Consider the following 18,744-nt stretch of genomic DNA (forward strand, 5'->3'; position numbering starts at 1 on the left):
CTCTGGAAAAGCTAACATCCCGAAGTCGTCGTCATGTTCAGCCTTATGACAGAATTGATCGCATATTATCCTTGTCACTTCTGGCCCTTTTTCTTAATCTTCAGGCGTTTGGTCGACATTGCAATTCAATGAAAACCTCTTCACCCAGGTAATGAAACCCACAGAACTGTTCTATCTTTTATGACTAGCTGAATTACGATCGCCTCTATCACTTTATTATACCTTAGTCACCGAAGGTTTTCGACATTGAAGCTAAAGTTCTATCCATTAGAATATTTTTTCCTTAGTAAGAATGGTCTAAACTAGTTTTCCGGAGGTGAGCAGACCGTCCCAGGGCGTTACGACGAATTTGAAAGCTTGGACAGTAGATATTGTACAGAGAAATCACTTTTACCCTGGAGACTTGCCATTCTACTAGATTATCGTCAAGATGTTGCCTCAAATTTCATTTTTTTAACCCTGGGCGATAAATTTAACGATAGTCGGTCAGGCTGGTGATAGACGACGGCTGAAGATCCGGGTCTGAGCCCTGGCCTTTTCAGGGCAATACTGCAGTAAAGTGATCATCCCATCAGAGGCTAAGCCAACAGTGACATCAGTAACGGCCGTATGATAATTAGATTGGGTTACTATCACATGCGTTCCATTGTGCAGACTGTAAATACGTATCTTGTCAAAAGCTGGCACCGTTTCGCCAAGGCCAAGGAAGTGAATATTACTGGTCAGTGCTGGAGGCCTAGCTTTAAGGTCTATCGATCCTTGGCCGAGGCCCAAAGTGGCGCCTGCATGGGAAGCCCAGGCGACCGAGTATTTATTTCTGTATTGAAAAATAATTTAAGGGCCGATGATTCGTTGATTTCACTTTCCAAGATATGTTCTCTAGAGACTTGACCGTATCAGAATCTCGTCAGAATTGGTTTTAATCATAGATATCGAATCAATTAACGAGTTATATATGTATTTTACGCTCGGCTTTTGAAGAATTTGAATGAAAAGGATTTCTAGTAGGAGAATTATGTGCACCTGAAGGTTGTTTCCGCGCATCTCTGGTCCACTTTGCTTACGGTTACTCACCGCCACTTGCTTGATGCATGGTCATATCGAATTTAATGAAAGCTGAAAAACTCCTTGCCTAGCCTTCTGTCTTGAAAATTCAGATGTCGAAGAAATCATGAAAAAGCAACCTCCACCTGCTGGGCAGTTTTCAACCCGAATTTCAACTTGTCCCATTCAATTCTAACCTAAACAAATTAAGGCCATTGCAATAACCACGGCTGTCATGGAATTTAACAATATTCATAGTTTACCTGTAAGCTAGATGGAATTTCTGTACCGACAGGGCAAGATGAATGGAGAAACATCAAAAATGGATTTGAAATTTCAACTGTATCGTTTCTTCCTCTACAGGACATACGTATGCTGCCCTCGAAGACGGGCGCGAAAATGGACCCGTTTGACATATACGCGTAAGAGCTATAATACTAATAAGCCCAAGGACTTCTCTTTTGGCATGCAGTGCAAGTATCCATCCAGATTCATCTGCTGCGCCGCCAGCTGACATGACAACTTCCAGAGGTGATCCCAATCATGACGCAGGAGCCCCACTGCAGCTGTGGGCAGTACTTGGGGCATCCTGAGGAAGTATGTAAGGTGAACGTCTTTTAGATGTGCACGCAAAGTATCATGTCTCTAATCGCGTCTTTGCGGGTGCAAGCTTCGGCCAGAATGAAGCCTTCTATTACACATGCTGCTCGTACAGGGATCACCCTGTATTGACTGTGCTGGAATGGGGGAAATTCATCACATATCTGAAACGCAATCATCTCCAAATCTTCCAGCACATTATTATTTCTGTCTTTTAAAACTCTCTACGGAAAACACTGGCGCACGACTTGATATGGAGTGTTACGGAACAACCAGCATTAAAAGCATTGGTTCTGATCAAAATCGTACGCAGAACGTGCTCAATTGAAATGAAAGGTGAACTGTCAGCCTTCATCGTCCTTTTTACTCTTGCTTTTGCCAATTATTACAAGAGAGAGAAATCTTATTTTCCCAAACTTAATCTTTTCAGAGTTCAGTCATTGATATTTCATGCTATAATCGACTGTTCTCAATTTGAAAAACGAATCCGTTGGATATACATTGATTTTCTTGCCTAGCCAACTGGTCACTATGCTGGAAGTGTTATTCTTACAATCGTGATATAATAAACGATGTAAATTGAAGCAACAGGGGCACGCCACCGGTGCTAAAAAGCCCAATCACCAATCATCAAGTGACAAGGATTTCTCTCGACTAGAGATCTCAACTGATTGTTTGCAAGAAGAAATACTAAAGAGAAGAAGCGGCTTCAGAAGCAGTGGATGAAAGAACATGGAACATCCCCACCACCCGCTTCCGCGCAGCATTTGCAGGAATATTCAGAGGAAGTGCATCAGAACAGAAAATTGCCTTCATAGATATAGCAGAGATACGTTTATGCATAGGGACACGGGAAACTTCAGATGTTAGTGTGTGGCGCACCACACCGACTCGGCGTTGTGGGCGGGGTGAGTCTTAGGTCAGCAGACCCGCGAGGCAAGACCCCGATTTTTGACGACGAGGAGGGACGGTCCATGCATTGCAGAGAACATTCTTTCCTCGAAAATGGAGGTTCATTGCCGAGACCCAGCGCTGGGTTATCTTGTACACCGAGGATGTGGAAATGCGAGGGTTTTAATCAGCTCTAGCGCCCTTGGCGGCTTCTGGCTTGGCCAGCGTGGCGCGCCGGTCGCTCACAGCTGAGGACACATAGCATCTGCCCCACATCTTCAATTTTGCTCTTTCAGTTTCATCCCCTGATCTCTTATCCTCGACCTAGCTCGGTGCTGGGTATTCGGCATGTCTTACGATCTGCGTCTTTAAAATCATGCCTGAAACCACAGCTGCATCTGGTTGTCGGCGGCACGTTTTTGGCTATTAATCGGGTTTACTTTGCATCATCGAGCTTGCACAAGCGCATGAGCCATTTTTATAATTGGGATCGTAGGGCCGGGCTAAGGGCAAAGGATCTAATCATATTTTACTAGGCTTTTTTTGATAACTATATTATTGATAGAATTCGCATTGATAAAATTAGTAATAAAAGGAAATAGAGATAGGGCTGATGTACCTGGGGGCAGATAGTGGCGGATCTACTGGCCGTCTCTCGACTCATCGTCTCTTTCGATAGCCTTCAGGCTTAATATCCCCACTAGCCCCTACTTTTTTTTTTGAAATAGACCTTGAAAGCTCAGGATCTTTTGGGGTCACTCTAGGGAAGCAGCATAGCATACGATAACACTCCGAAGGGCGGCTTTGTCTCTGTATACTTTATAATAGGCGACTGCTCTTATATTTTAATCTTCGTATTGTACCATCTGATTCTAGAGCTTAGGTTTCTAACCACAATGCTTAGTCAGGGAATAATAGTCCGTGTATTATTTCCTGGGACACGTTGGTCCGGCTTGACGAGGTTCATTGATCGCAGTAAATGCCCTATCAAGATTCTGACCTAGCCACCATACTCCCCTACGGGACGACCACCGACAAAAATAGCTCGCGTCATGGTCCATTAGGTCTAAAGTGATGATTAACAATGAATAATGATGATACCGAATATTATTTAAGAGGATTTCGGCTAAAATATTTATTTATCTAATCCTCAAAGGCCATAGATTGCATACAGCCCCATTGCTAGTCTGCACTGCTCCGCATGACATGTATGTAAACTTCACGGCATTACCTTAAACGCGGCCTTCGATTCAGCTCTTCTTCCTCCTCATCATTCAGGAACGGGTCACCCTACCTCCATTTCACATACGATGATGGCTCCAAGATCTTGACATCGGCTTCTCACACTCTTCCATTTGACCCACTCACATCCCCAAACCCCCTAAATTTAGCTTCTAGCATCTGCATCAGAGCTCGGGGCTTGAAACAAAAGGTACAATCAGTGCATAACAGTGTTTATATTCATTTCACCGTGTACATTGAGGCGAGAAATCCGGGACTGTTTCGCGCTGGACGCAATATTTGCAGAAATGACTATTGCATTGCCGATTAGATAAAGAGATCTATACATTTTGGCATCTACCGTGCGAAGTTCAGTTAGTATCGATGCTTTGTCTCGATCCAGACTATCTTATAGCAGCCTATAGAATCTTCGCACGGGGTCGTGAGAGAGCCAAATCCAGCCGGGTGTAAAGTGGCGACTGATTGGTAGTTAGAAGCTGTCCTTTCCCTACTCTGAGAATTTACACAAGCCCATCACAAAACCGACGCCTAGAGCTGCACCTGTGCCCAAAGCAGGGGTTAAATCTCTTTTTCTGATCTAGAGCTGGAAAAGATGTGAAATCTCGAAGTTCAGGGCACAATCAACCTTTTTTTTCACGTTTATGAGTTCGTTCTGCTTGAGATAATAGCAGTTTAGACTCCAAGAGCGAGGTACTCAAAGTTTGATTTCAAAATTCTTGTAGGAGTTGAATTTACCCACATGGTCCATGGTTCACCGCAAGTCCAAAGTGGTACTGCGATAAGTGATCACGTAAGAGTTAAACCTCTGCGTTGTAGATATCGAGGAATGTCGCTCAGCACAGCGAAAAAAAAAATCTTTTCGTTTATCTCGAGTGTAGATTGCTGCCACGAATTCTGGGCAGATACAATCAACGCTTGCTTTTAAGCCGATGTAGTGGCAATCGCGCAGTTACCAAAGCCACTGTTGTCCTGCCAAAAATTGCGATTTGAAGGTCGGAGGGCGCTTTGTTCCAGAAGACTGTAACCAAAATTTCCCTGTGGCTATTGATTCCTTACAATTTTGGAGGTCTTATAGACTTGTAGACATTTGACCTACACCAGCCTCTGAAATTTGATACGACTCATACTGATCTTCGGGGATGTGTGCTCCCTGACTTCTAGTGATCCCGAAATTTTCTTGATGATGGTAATTTCCAGGCTCTCGGACATTCGGTCTTTGGGCTAGAGTCGAAGAGACACTTTTTTTGTGTTTGAATATCCAGCCGCCAGCCCATCTTGGTGCGTAGAAGCGAAGAAATTGGCGGAGGTAAGGAAGAGAGCCACATATAATGATAAAGTTGGCTTCGAGGTTGCTGTAAAATTTCCATTCACTGTCAGTCAACTGTGAAACTGGAAAAAAAGGAAAAAGATAGGCACCAGTATTTACATGAATATGCTAGCAAGAGCAATCTTGTAAGAGACATCCGACGATGTCACTAAAGGCCACAAAGTCGCTAAACGTAGGATACTTGTGACTATGGTTCTTGAAGAAGCTAAAACTTAGCATCGATGGTCAAGGATAGAGAATGAGGGTCCTCTGATCGAGGCCTTTTCCTAACAATCAAGGAGGACTTCTTACAGACACCCGATGCCCAACATAACCATCACTCCCAACTTCGAAATGAAGCGCATTCGCAATCCCCATACCACCCGAATGGGGATAATGATTAGAACCAAGTCGCTAATAGTATTCGTGATGGCGGTTGCAAGGTATACGGCAGGTCTATCAATGCAGGAACCCCAGGAAACGAAGATATTCCAGCTTTTCTGAATGGGGTTGCAAGCAAAAATAAGAGCTAAGGCGAGTGCTAGACTATATCCACAGATAATGACCGCGATGGCATAGATGGTGTACGTCCAGGCTCGCACAGTGCTGAGTAGCCTGTAGTACAGCATGAGCAAGGCAAGCTTTGCGAATGCGAGGCAGGGAATGTAAATAATTGCTGCAGCTAGAACAACCTTCATGTCATGGGAGATTCATAGTTGAGCATTTCAAAATCTCGAAATGAGTGAATGGGACGTTAGGATCCATACTTTTAATAATATGACTATAGTTGATGGAGATAAGTCGATAACATGACGTCCGATACCAGCGCGAGCGTAACCATCTATTATATAGCTTCATATAAGCGAGGATTTTGAAACTAAAATCAACAAGAGTTCGATACGGAGACTTACACAATATTGTTGCCTGGGTGCCAATGGAAAAAACCTTCGTTATCCAGACGACCAAGTTAATTCAATCCGGGGAGATTGCGAATGCTCTCCTTACCCAGGCAATGATTATGCACACTATGTCATTATTTGAATTAATTATTTGTCCGCAGAAGCCTGAGATAATTAATGAAATCAAATACTGTACCGTCATCCCACCAGAACTTCCTCATTATCACCGTCTTAGTATACAGTCGCATCACAAGGCAGCTAGTACTCATCGCAAGTCCGGTCGCAACCAAAACCTGATTTGCTGTCTGTAACCATGGCGTTGGATTTTCAGGGTTTGTCGAATTCATTTCTCTTGCTGAGAGGAGTTTCCTCGGTCGCCCGATTAGGTCTTCCGTAGGCGACTTAAGATATTTGATTCAGTTGAATGTTGAAGGTGAGGTTGTGGGGGTGGGGGAGGGGAGGCATCGGGCACGAAAATAAGCTCGGAGTCTGGCATAATCAAATTTTAGCAGAAGAAATAGGTCAAATATGATGAATTTTGATGAAACCTGGAAATTATGAATCACCACTTTTACTCCAAAGGTTCTTTGTTCCCATGGGTTGATTTCAGGGGAATCCACGGGTTGGTGATGCACAACGGGCGATTTGAGAACTTTGTGGACAACCGATATCCGCGTTGATACACTAATTCAACCCACTAATGTCTATTGACAAATGAAAAAATTTGTATACTAACCAAGGTACAGATATTCTTACATCTTATCTTCCAACGGGGTGATAGACGTCGTGACACGCGTTCATTGGTCGCTTACTGCACAGCGAGCGAATTTACTTGTATTCCACTTCTCCAGGATACAGGACACAACGTATTTCATGAGTCAGCGAAACACTCCATCGCTTATTGAATATTGGAACCTAGACCATACCACAAGACTAAACATTTGATTCCCGACTAGGGTGCCTAGTATGGCACTGATTAATATTATATCATGCATTATTGTATACAGAACACAGAAATGTAGGCTTAGAGTTAGGCTTAGCCCGCGGCTATTAAGCAAGCTTGGTTTAATTATATTAGATAGGCTAGAGATCTAGATTTTCTGAATGTTAACCCTTACCAGTAAGATATCTCGTGATTTGATGGTGTAGTATTTCTTATTGAATCAATAGGATTAGCGAATTTACTTGGCCCGCAGTAGAGCTTTTCAAGCTATATATCAAGCTTAGATAAAATATACTTAGTATTGTTTGTAGTGGGGTTCAGAGGCAGATAATATTTCCTAGACAATTATTTATAGCAGGTTCTCTCCAAGGCTCTTGAAAGAAGCTTCAGTGTCGACAGTTTCATTATCAATACCCAGATCCTGGTCAGCACTGAGCTATTATCCAAAGATTACTACAGGCTTTACTCAAACGCCGTCATAATAAGATAACCTTCTCCACCAGGTCTTCCATAAGCCTGGATCCTGTCCCTAGCATTGACTTGCAAGAATGCTGCGGCCTTCTGCTTCGCCGTGCTCCGGTATTACAGAACCTGATCTCGAGTGCGCACGTCAACGACGCAGGCCATATACTTACCTCACGTCTTCTCCGGCTGTGCCGGAATAGCCTTTTTTGAAGATGCCCACATTGACACTTATATCCCCAACCAAGGGGATACACATGGTGTCAGGGATGGGAGACACTTCAGGCTAATTTGATGTCCAACTTCGCTGCAATCAAGGCTCGAGCACACGCTATAAATGCCGAGAATCGTTTCGCTATTAATATGAATAAGGAACAATTAGGGGAAAGAGCAAGTTGCCCATCCTGTGCTTACCAACGAAGGTGCAGGCAAAGTTATCATCCCCACCGCGTCGTTGCCGCCCGGAAGTATCCTAAAGAAGGTGCGCGTCGGTTGGTCGGACGGTTTGGACAGCTTCAACACAAACATGTGATTTCCTTGTTGTAATGCTATCTCGATGGTGATTCTGCCTTTCTTCCTTTTGACTTCCTATTCCCGAGAGCTTCATCTCATCAGCTTTCTAGCTCAAAGAGGGTTAGGAAGAAACCATGGTACCCAGGAACAAAGCCTCTCATTGGGCCTATTAAAAATAGGTCCAGCAATATATCACTGACTGTGTACGGAGCACTACGTAGATGTCGGACAGCCAGAACAGCCACTATTAAGGCGGCAATTCTAGAGAGCAACTACTCCCCAGACATCTTTAGTTGGCTAGACCTGTAGACATCAGTAGAGTCGCAGGAAATGAGGAAGGATCCGTTTTCAAGTGGTCCAATCGGGCCCAAGGACTCGAAATGGAGTGGAGGTACCCACAGCGTTGTCTTTAGAGGCAGACTGTACCCTGTAATAATCTTTTCCTAGAGACCTGGGGGCTCTGAGGGTATTAGGAAAATGCACGGACCTAATATCTAAGTGGAGAGGGCCGTATTGTTTGGCCAATCCTATTCAATCAACCCCCCTTTTCTAGCGCCTCCATTCTTACAATAGCAGGCCAATTATCTCTCCAGGACCACTTCCTTTAGCTTGATCAACGAATTAGAATCAACGGTAACCGTGTTAGCAACCCCCCATTGAAACAAACTTCTGGTTCATTTTTCACCACCCGCCATTGGTTTTCCTCCAATGTTGACTCTGAGTTGAGGAAATTTCACCTCTCTACTAGTTTATAGATTGAATTCTGGTCAAATCCGTTTATTTATATCACCATCTGAAACCGTAATGCCCTTGACCGAAATCCTGCGTCCGTACGGGCGTTTGAAGTTGAACAGACTTGTTTTCTACAATACATATGGTCTGTTTACTGTAAGCTTGACCCGAGGACAACCTGATTATTATATAAGCTCGATACTCTTGATTACTAAGCATCTCGAGAAAGTGACCTCACCTACGAGGTAAATGTATAGTGGGGTAAAATCTTTTGGCAGCGACTGCGCCACTATTCGACCGATCCATCCACAATACCATCTCTATATAGTTGCGGGATATATCTAACCCTCAATTTTTAGTTTAGAGGTCTCTGGCAAATCTCGGAAAACTTCAATTGAGTGGTTTATAATCCAGCTTAGTATTTATTCCAATTCTTTTTGTTTTCGCTTGATTCTCAACGGACTATCGCTCTTGCTATCTGCCGCTTGCCCCTTGGAATACGTCTTTACCTGTAGCGAACAAGGCACCCGCAAAAACATTATAGAACTATCGACATGTCTGTAACATTATTCAGCCGCCTATAGCCGCCTATAATGGAATCTTCAACACTTTATTTGCCTAACATAACCTAACTAGGAGTCGGGAAATATCTCCTAAGTAAATGAAGTCTGGTAGGATCAACCGATGAATTGGTTGATGATCACAATGCAATTTGAATTATCTTGCACTAGCCATAGCAGCGAGGAACGAGGTCGATGCCATATCAACTGGTTCTGCTTCCAATCTATCACGAGACATCAACTCGCCCGGTCGGGACGACATGTCGATCATTATTCGAATGGCAAGCCTACAGTAGAATGAGATCCACCGCTCGTATTCGCACTCCATCCGCCCTCCGTGTCCTGTGTTTTTGTCCAGCGGTAGATGTGATATGATTTCAATTTTGCATACCTCATGCTGCCATGGCATCATCTACTACCCCGTCATTTGTCCATCATCCCGGTGAAATCATATTGGGAGTGGCGGCACATCTCGGGATCTCCGACCTCAACGCCCTCATCCAGACGGCCCATCGTTTTCATGAGCTCCTTTCGCAGGAGCTGTATGGCCAGGCACCCACCCTGATTCGGAACGACGGCGACACGGCCCTGATTTGGGCGGCTAGGCAGGGCCGAGTCGCCTGCGTTCAAAAGCTTGTGCAGCAAGACCCCGACCCCGCGAAACTCATCGATGGCCGAGCTGCCATTCATGATGCCTCGGCGGCAGGGCAAGAACAGATCATCCAGATGCTTTTGGAAGCTGGCGTGCCCGTCTCTCTGCCTGATGATGAGGGCCATACGCCGCTCCAATGGGCGGTGGCGCATGACCAGGAATTGGTCCTCCGCCTGCTTCTCGCATCTGGCGCTGGGAGTGTGGCCACCCCATCGAAGGAGAATTGGGAGTGGGGATGTGCGTTTGAGGCTGCGGTGATGCGAGGCCATGAATCGATGGCTCGGATTCTTCTCGAGGCTGCTGCGGGCGTTCCGCGGGACCATCCGGCCGCCCCCATGATCCACGACGCCATCAATTCCATGCTCCGTTTGGCCTCATATGAGGGAAGATGCGAAATGATTACCCTTCTATTACAGTATGACGGCGACGCGCATCTCCTTCGTGAGGGAAACCGGCTCCCGTTGCACATCGCGGCGTCACACGGACACATGGATGCGGTCATGCTCCTGCTCGAGCACGGGGCCGATATCACCACAGTCGATGAGCAGGGCGATGCGGCCATCCACCGCGCAGCCGCCGGGGGTAGCGAGGAGGTGGTTAAATTCATGCTGGGTCAGGGCGTCCCGGTGGACATGCGCGGGGACGCGGATGCCACGGTTTTATTGACCGCGGTGATTTATCGACAAGCTACTGTCATCTAGTTGTTGCTGGAGGCCGGAGCCGATGTGAATCTGATGGAAGAAGACGGGCACAACGCCCTCAGTCTGGCCGCATATTGTGGGACGATCGAGATCGTGGAATCACTACTCGCCCATGGTGCCACGGTAGACGTGCTGGGACCAGATAGCCGAACCGTACTGCATGTGGCCGTGGCAGGCGACAATCCTGATGTCGTCCCATCGCTCTGTCGCGCAGGCATCGCGATTAATGCACTCGATGCGTCGGGAAACACGGCTCTTCATTTGGCGGCTCTTTACGGACGTGCTGCTTTCGCCCGCTTGCTTCTGGAGATGGGGGCAGACTTGTCCATCTCTCCAGGGGATGGACGAACGGCGTTGCATTATGCTGCCTTCAATGGACAAGTAGATCTCCTACAGGTGCTAGTAGATGCTGGCGCCGAAGTGGGCGCCATCCATCGCGACGGAGGTCACACGGCGCTGCACTATGCCGCCATCAAGGGAAGTGCCGATGCATTTCGCGTTCTCATGCACGCGGCCGACGCCCAGAACCTCGATTTACTCAGCCCCTGCTGGTGCGGAGGAACTGTCTTGTCCAAGGCCGCAACCAAGGGTCACCGAGTCATTATTGAGCTGATGGTGGAACGAGGCATAGATGTGACGGCTTGCCATGATGGGTCGTCGGCCCTGCATGCGGCGGCAGCAGCTGGGCAGACCCATCTTGTCGAGTTCTTGTTGTCCCTGGGGTCTGATCCGATACAACTGGACTGGTTTGGTCGATCCTCCATGGACTGGGCCGCTCGACATCTTCCGACACTGGAGAAGCTGATAGGAGATGGTCCCTCATCAATTCCTCCACCCGATGAAGGGAAACGAATTTCAGCTCTAAAGAAGGGCATCACGATGCTTGCCACTCGAGCCCTAACGGAGGGAAAGTCGGCCTCGTACCGGCTGGGAAAGTGTCTGCTCTACATCGATGATGTCTCCGCGGCCCGTATCGCATTTCTGTATGATGCTAAGGTCGATCCTAGTGTTCCTGACAGTGCCTGGGCCGTTTGTGATCTCTGTAGAGAGAAGCCGGCAGTCACAGAAGGTCGATTTGTGTGTCAAACCTGTCCCGATATCGATCTCTGTCGCCAGTGTTTGGACCAGTACTACCAGGATGGGCTTCAAGTCAGGTTGTGTAATGGACATCAATTTTTTGAGGTTCAAGCCTCTGGCGAAGAGCTCCTCGCTATACAGACAAAGGAAATCAGAGAGACATGGCTCCGTAGCCTCATTGCAATGTACGATAGCTCTACCTAGATATTTCCAAACATCAACCAGCATGGTATAGTGTATTTGTGAGAAAGCGTTGATAATATAGCCGAGGAAGTGTGCTATCACAATACTGTTAACGTGACCCAATTCCATGGACTAAATTGGATGTCTTCAATTTGCTATCGTTTACGTCATTTGTCTACAGATATTGGTGAAACGGGACGAAAATCCCCTTCTTTGGAATTAACCTCTTTCATATTCAGTTATTAAATATTATGCCACAACTATTATTTCTCGATTAGATAACGATTCAACGCTGCTATTCGTTCTTTTGTTGACTGGCCAACAGGCTGCTGCCCTGCAAGTAGTACTCTAATATTTATATTGAGATTATATTATATATACGTAGCTAGATGTTAGTAAGTATATTTAGCGGGGAGAGGAGCGGGTAGGGAAAGAAGACAAAAGATATTGCAGTGGGGAATGGCCAACACGAGGGAGATCTCTAATTGGAGGATATCTTTCCTAGTACACAGTCTTTACAGGATATACGTAGCTTCGCATCTCCAATAGGAAGAGAATCAACTTTCACACTCTCTTTGCTTCATCTGCTTCTGCTTCCCTTTCAGGAAGCTTCCTCTATCGTGGTGTGTGGTGGTTTGTTGGTCTGTTCGCCGACCTATCTCATCCTGCCTGCATTCTCAGATTTGCCGTAGAGCGCCCTGGTTCAATACGTTTTCCTAGGCCTATGCTGCTTTGATTGGATTTTTATGCCACATCATCAGCGACGTAAGGAGCTGAGCCCCTGCCAGTCCAGCTAAGACCTTCATCTGGAGATTGTAACTGGAACCATAGGTCTCACGGACGAGATCTTGCGTGTCACTGGGAAGCGTGGCGATGGCTGAGGTTGACTGCAGGACGGCCTCCACCAGGTCCCCTGCCCCTTCCAAAGATTGGCGCAAATGAGAGCGCAGATAGCCATGCTGAACGGCAGTGACAATCGCTAGACCAATAGACCCCCCTAAGATTCGAAATTGCGCGATTGCCCCCATGGCAACCGCTAATACACCGAAGGGAATCAGAATTAGCGCCTACCTTCTGGACACACGTGTCTGGGTTGGGAGGGAGAGAAGGGGAGAAATTTGGCTTACCATGGTCTCTCTTCTCAGTGGCAAAGGGTGTCATTAAAGTAAGAAGGGGGATATTTATGCCGCAACCAAACCCAGCCAGGATCTGATATCCATATTGTCGAGTCGGGATATCATACCCGTTGGGTAGAGTCCCGAGCAAGGCAAAGGCAAGAATTTGGACTGCCGAACCCATGATCAGAAGATACATCAAAGGAATTTTGAAAGCCTTTCCAAGAGTCGGGGATAACATCGATCCGACGGGGGAAAACACCGTGAAAGGGATGAACCGGACAGCAGCGTCGAAAGAGGAGAGTCCGTTGACAATCTCAAAGCGCTGGGGAACTATAAACATGGTTGCAAAGAAAACCATCCCCAGAAATACGGCATTTCTATCGAGCGTCTTAGACTGCAAACTGGGGATCAGTTGGGAGGATGACTTACACTAGCATTGCCATCCACACACGATTGTAAAAGAATCGCCATGGAAACACAGGCTCGATACGGGAATTCATCAGAGTCACCCGCCGCTCCCACAGCGGAAAAAGAACCCATAAAATGCCCGAGATGGTTAGAACTGCAATAGTAAAGGCAGATCGCCAGGCGAATCGCTCATCGGCCTCATTAAGACCAGCTGCCAGCAGGACAGTTGCTGCAACCAATAAGAAAGCGCCCGTAATGTCGATCCGATGGTATGCATTCATAAAGGATTCCCAAAAGGTACGCCTGGCCTCACGCGGCTTGTGGTGAAAAGGGAATCCATTCGGCAATAGCAGAAATAAGGCTATAACCGCAATAACCCCTGGTGGTATACTGCCAATACATATTAGTTGAGGAGCTAAGACAAAAAGATAGATTGTCGAGGTACTTGAGGAGGAAGACCCATCTCCAGGTCGAGTGTTGAGTAATTGCACCTCCAAAGAGCGGCCCGAAGAGAAGCGAGAATACGAATACTGTGGCAACTCCGCCGGTGTATTTGGCAAACTGGTCTGGGGGGACCATCTCCACAACGATGATCGAGCAAATAGCGTAATTGCCTGCTCCTCCAAGGCCTTGCAATGCGCGGAAGATAACTCTGATCACGAAATGGTAATCAGCAAGTGCAACGTGATCTTAGAAACAATGAGCTCACAATTGATTCATCGTCTGAGCGGCACCGCAAGCAGCCGAAAAGATGACGAATATGATAAGGGCGGTAAGAAGACATGCCTTGCGACCAAAGATGTCACTGGCCTTTGCAGATAAAACAAGGACCCCTTCAAGTACGTTCACAAATCAGTCAGCGGCGTCCCAATAGATATAACTAGCCCGAGAGCTTGCAGAGTAACACCAATGTACCGGCATATCCAAGCATGTACGCAGTCGTGATCCAGTAGATTTTGTCCAGCCCGCCCAGGTCCCCTGCGATACTGACCAGCGCCGTTGAAACGATCGGGATCTCGAGATTCGTCAAGAATAAACACAAGCAGAGACTTTGGGCGTTCAAGTTCAAGTTGTTAACATGTGTATCGTGGGTTGGGAGACCGAGCAGTACCTACGTAGCTGTCACGGTATACAGTCGAGTTCCTTGAAGATATTGTGGCGATGAACTCTCAATCGACTCGGTTACGGAGGAGCTCTCTGGTATATCCACGGCGATGACATGTTGCCTATCGTCCAGCTGGACTGCAGTCTCTTTCATGGTCATGGCCGAATGTCGCACTCATAAGACTCGAGGTTGGGAAGGAGACGGGAGAATTCGTAGCACAGGCCGACACCGAAGGAAATCGCCTGCAAGACCATGCTCTTATAGAGGTCTCCAACAGTCGCTACGAGGGCAAAATCCATTTTCTGTCGTATCATTGAGCTGAGTCCTCGCTACGTTCGTGGTGTGCTGTTTGAAGCTATGCAACCCGAGCCTTGATACTTGGCTCATTCAGGGAGGGACTGCGGGCAAGCTGGCGCCTAAAAAGAAAGGCTCCTTTCTATCCAAAGTAATCTTAACCGATTCAGACAGGAACTGCGGGAATGTGGGGGCATCTCGCAGTCGCTTCCCAATACGGAGTAGGTCGAGGCGCTTTGGGGGCTAAATGGTCAACCGAGCCCCAACTTGGTCCCACGGATCCTCCCGCTCTCCACGGGATGCCGGCTTGCCCAGGATAGGGCATTGATTGCCCATCTGGTGCAGGTCGGTTTCGAAGATCAGCATATGGGGTAGTAGAGTTGTCTTCGATGATCGGCACGATCCGTTGGGTTGGGCTCTCAATGCTGCAGGGCTATCATCTGATTGGCTAGGGGCCTGTGTTTGAATTTCGCCCCCATTGGTTAAGGCGGTGCAATCGTCCCTCATTCTATAGACTGCTCTCTTTCTTTTTCCCCCGCACGCTCGCTTTCCTTTGCCATCCCCACCCCCCCCATCCCCCCCCTCCCCTCCCTCTTCTACCCGTAAGGCTCGCTGCATTTCGTTTCTTTATCTTCAAACAGCGCCTGAAGGCTAGGCTCCTGGAAATGGGTGGAAGACCGTGGACTTCAAAGGGATGCGTGAACTGCAGACAGCGGAAAATCAAGGTATATGGGTGTCCCCGCACCGCCGAACAAGCCAGATGCTAAACAGTTAACAAGTGCGATGAACAAAGGCCCGAATGTGGCCGGTGCCTCAAATCAAGGATCCAATGCCAAGGATGGGAAAAGTACCGGAATTTCGTCCGGGGGGCCTCGCTGCGCGAAGCAAAAAGCTAGAAACCCTACCTAGTCCAGTCACCTCGGTGACCCTGAGACTACCAGCAGCGGTCCACGTGGCACAGGCGATCCGGATCCAAATCTTCTCATCCTTCATCCAGCGTTACTACACAAGTGAGGCTTCTCCTTCGAGCACTTGCTTTGACAAAGTTCTGGTCTGTCAGATCGGAAACCTTCCTCAGAAAAGCTCCATGACCGACCGAGCTGTGTTGGCAATATCCTGCCTCTTTCTGGGCAAAACAAACAACGATACGCTAGTCTTAAATCACGGACTGTATTTGTACAACACTGTGATACGGCAGATGACCAACATGATTCACCGAGGCGCTTACTCCAATGAGCTCTTGTATATTGCGATGATTTTTTGCGAGATTAATGTACAGTTCTTCGACTTGGTCCGTCGTTCTGAGACTTCTAGCTAACGGTGGATGATTGAATCTTAGGTGTTTTATGCTCCTAATGGCGTGAGCCCTTTAGGGACACATATCGCAGGAATGACAAGCCTACTAAAACAATACAAGCCCAGAGCACAGCGCGATCCTATTGTTGATATAATTTATCATCATCAACAGAAGTTGTATCTGGTGCGTCCTGTCTAGATCCACAATCTTTGAATTGTGTATTGATTCAATATGCTAACAATTCTAACTAGGCTTTGACATCGACAGGGATGTATCTCTCAAAATCGGAATACGAGTATCTGATGGAACCCACCAATGGTGATCCATTGCTGGAAATCGTGCAGACAACAGCAACTATAGGGTCTCTGAAATCTGCAATTGAAGTCAATCAGACCGATCTGGCAGCTTGCCAAAGTATTCTTCAGCAATGCTTAGAGGTGCAGGCCAAACTGATGAAATTACAAACAGAGGGGTACCTTGGCAAAGAACCATCCCAATGGCACTCGCCTGAATACATAAACATCTCTTCTCCGGAATCATTATTCGGCCCTGCATATCAATTTTCAACATTACACAACGCGATTCTCTACACCTTATTCTGGGCCCACATGGTTATTCTTCTGCCAGTGATTCACCGTGCACGCTCTTTAATCCGGTCACACACAAGCTCCTCCTCGAGAAAAAATCCTGCATCACAATTCGAAGATCCGGAGTATGTTCTTCGAGGGGCATATGCCGACAAAATACCTCGCGCAATGCCCTATTGTTTCCAAAAGATGATGAATTTGTCGTGCGCCAAGATTGCGTTTTTCCCCTTGAATATGGCTTCAGTTCACTTTATCGATACCGGGAATCGTAGGAAGCTTGACTACTGTCATGATGTTCTCAAGAGCATAGAATTTCGTGGGATTGAATTGGCCTCTTACATCCGCGAGGTAACAATCCATCGATGGGAACGCCGCTGGGATGCGGCAGATCCACTTGATTGCATATCCCTGCGACGGACGGATCGTCCTTTCTGCAATACCCACCCAGCTTCTTTGTCACAAACATTGTCAAAAGCAGCAGAGAAGGGCGTGGAAGATGCCTATTTGTACTATGCCGCCGAGGAAACCCTCCTTCAGACAGGCTAAGATGTAGTAAACCTTTGGAAACTTTCCTTGTCAAGTCCGTACACCTGCCTTGACGATTATGACTGGTGGATGAAAGTGCTTCCATCCTGGTTTTATCTTTAAAGATGAATACTCTCTGTGGTCGCAAGCCATGCCTTATTGTGGCGGTTCCTTTCTTCGCTTTTGTCAATTGCTTGCGATGCACCTCAATAGATGGATGGATTGTGAAATAATCGTACGGATTGTTTTCTGAGCATCCCAGGGCCGTGATGAAGCAGGAAATCACGCAATTTGCATGGTTATTCTGGTCCTAGCCGAGCTGCGTGCGAAATATACACCGTCTCATTCGGAGCGCAACAGGTATCCTGCAGATCATTTCAAATGTACTGAGAGAATGGGTGATATGATTGTTTACGAGGAAGGTTTAGCATGTCCAACTGCCGTTGACATGAAACCTTCCCCTACTTAAGCCTCAAATTTCTCATTTTAGTATTTGTGTCCACTTCATACACATCACGAAAGCCAGTTTCTCTTTTCATCGATACAGATCATCCCTACAGATCTTGCAGTCTCGTGTCAACAATTTCGATAGCCTCCCTACCATGTGCAAAGACGGAGCCTACTAAGCCATATTCCGAAGTTTTGTCAATACGTTCACAGGCATTTTCAAACCTAGCGGCTGAAGAAGTGTCAGAGATTTGAATAGCAAACAGAAGCCCAAAAAGCTCCTTGGTTATAAGATCCGATGTCGTGACATTTTCAGATTCTTTCAACTCGAAAATCACTGGCTAAACAAAGAGGCCTTTGCTTCCGTCACTCCTGCCGCCGTAGATCGACACTTTGCCCTGATCTTGAGCATGTTTGACAAATTGTCGAAACCGCTTGGAGGATGCCTCCGAGACCATAGGGCCCAGTGGGTGATGAAGCGTCTTGACGTCATCTCCATGGGTCATTTTTTCTGCCTCTCGAACCAACGCGTCTTAACATTCCCACTAACGCCTGCAAAAACTCGGCAGTGCACTGCATTGCCAGCGTTCCCTTCGGTACGCCGATGTCTTGCAGGCATAAAACTCCGTAAACCTCCCCTCCACATGCAAAGATATAGTCACACAACCAGTGGCAGATTTTGATCGCTGTGACGTGACTATCATTGTCTTGGTTACTAAAACCAGGTGTGTCAATAAACGCAAAGGGCTGGCTATCGATGGTGGTAGAGTAACTTCGAAGGTCATCCGTATCTACGTAATGAGGTTCTAATAAGTTTCTGTGCCTTCGGGGGTTCTGTATTAAAGCCTTACCTGTTTCTGTGGTATGACTGGGTTCAATATCTTCGCCTGTTGCAAGTCTGATGAAGACAGTCTTACCTGACCCGGTTGGGCTAATCACTAGAATATTCTTTGAGGCTTTGTTGGTGCTAACACGGTTCTTCGGTTGAGTATTATCGTTCTTACTAGTATGTTCCTTGCCTTTATTAGGATGCGCTTTATCGTTCACCGCGGACGGAGAACTTTGTGCTAATCCTATTATGGAGAATAAATACTTTCTGCTAAAGGAGGTAAAAAGGAAGTATAGCAAAACAAACTAGAGTAAAGAAGTAAGAATGAA

The 18,744-nt window shown here is 46.8% G+C and overlaps 4 protein-coding genes across 4 annotated transcripts; 3 read left to right on the forward strand and 1 right to left on the reverse strand.

Moving 5' to 3' along the window:
- Positions 1–9,594: 9,594 nt before the first annotated feature.
- N7462_006800 (ankyrin repeat domain-containing protein) lies at positions 9,595–10,545 on the forward strand (the record flags this gene model as incomplete). The annotated part of the gene is made up of 1 exon (XM_057078518.1): positions 9,595–10,545. The coding sequence occupies one exon, from the start codon at positions 9,595–9,597 to the stop codon at positions 10,543–10,545; it is 951 nt and encodes a 316-aa protein (XP_056934098.1).
- Positions 10,546–10,578: 33 nt separating this feature from the next.
- On the forward strand, positions 10,579–11,826 carry N7462_006801 (uncharacterized protein; the record flags this gene model as incomplete). Its single annotated transcript, XM_057078519.1, has 1 exon — positions 10,579–11,826. The coding sequence occupies one exon, from the start codon at positions 10,579–10,581 to the stop codon at positions 11,824–11,826; it is 1,248 nt and encodes a 415-aa protein (XP_056934099.1).
- A 736-nt stretch (positions 11,827–12,562) lies between these two features.
- N7462_006802 (MFS general substrate transporter) lies at positions 12,563–14,735 on the reverse strand (the record flags this gene model as incomplete). The annotated part of the gene is made up of 9 exons (XM_057078520.1): positions 12,563–12,598; positions 12,648–12,841; positions 12,933–13,300; positions 13,353–13,721; positions 13,777–13,983; positions 14,041–14,164; positions 14,247–14,380; positions 14,447–14,557; positions 14,611–14,735. The coding sequence occupies 9 exons, from the start codon at positions 14,733–14,735 to the stop codon at positions 12,563–12,565; spliced, it is 1,668 nt and encodes a 555-aa protein (XP_056934100.1).
- Positions 14,736–15,568: 833 nt separating this feature from the next.
- N7462_006803 (uncharacterized protein) lies at positions 15,569–17,160 on the forward strand (the record flags this gene model as incomplete). The annotated part of the gene is made up of 3 exons (XM_057078521.1): positions 15,569–16,021; positions 16,070–16,210; positions 16,279–17,160. The coding sequence occupies 3 exons, from the start codon at positions 15,569–15,571 to the stop codon at positions 17,158–17,160; spliced, it is 1,476 nt and encodes a 491-aa protein (XP_056934101.1).
- Positions 17,161–18,744: the final 1,584 nt, after the last annotated feature.

The sequence above is a fragment of the Penicillium macrosclerotiorum genome (genome assembly GCF_028827735.1).
Source record: "Penicillium macrosclerotiorum strain IBT 26536 chromosome Unknown utg000006l_segment0_segment0, whole genome shotgun sequence".
NCBI classification, from domain to species: Eukaryota; Fungi; Ascomycota; class Eurotiomycetes; order Eurotiales; family Aspergillaceae; genus Penicillium; species Penicillium macrosclerotiorum.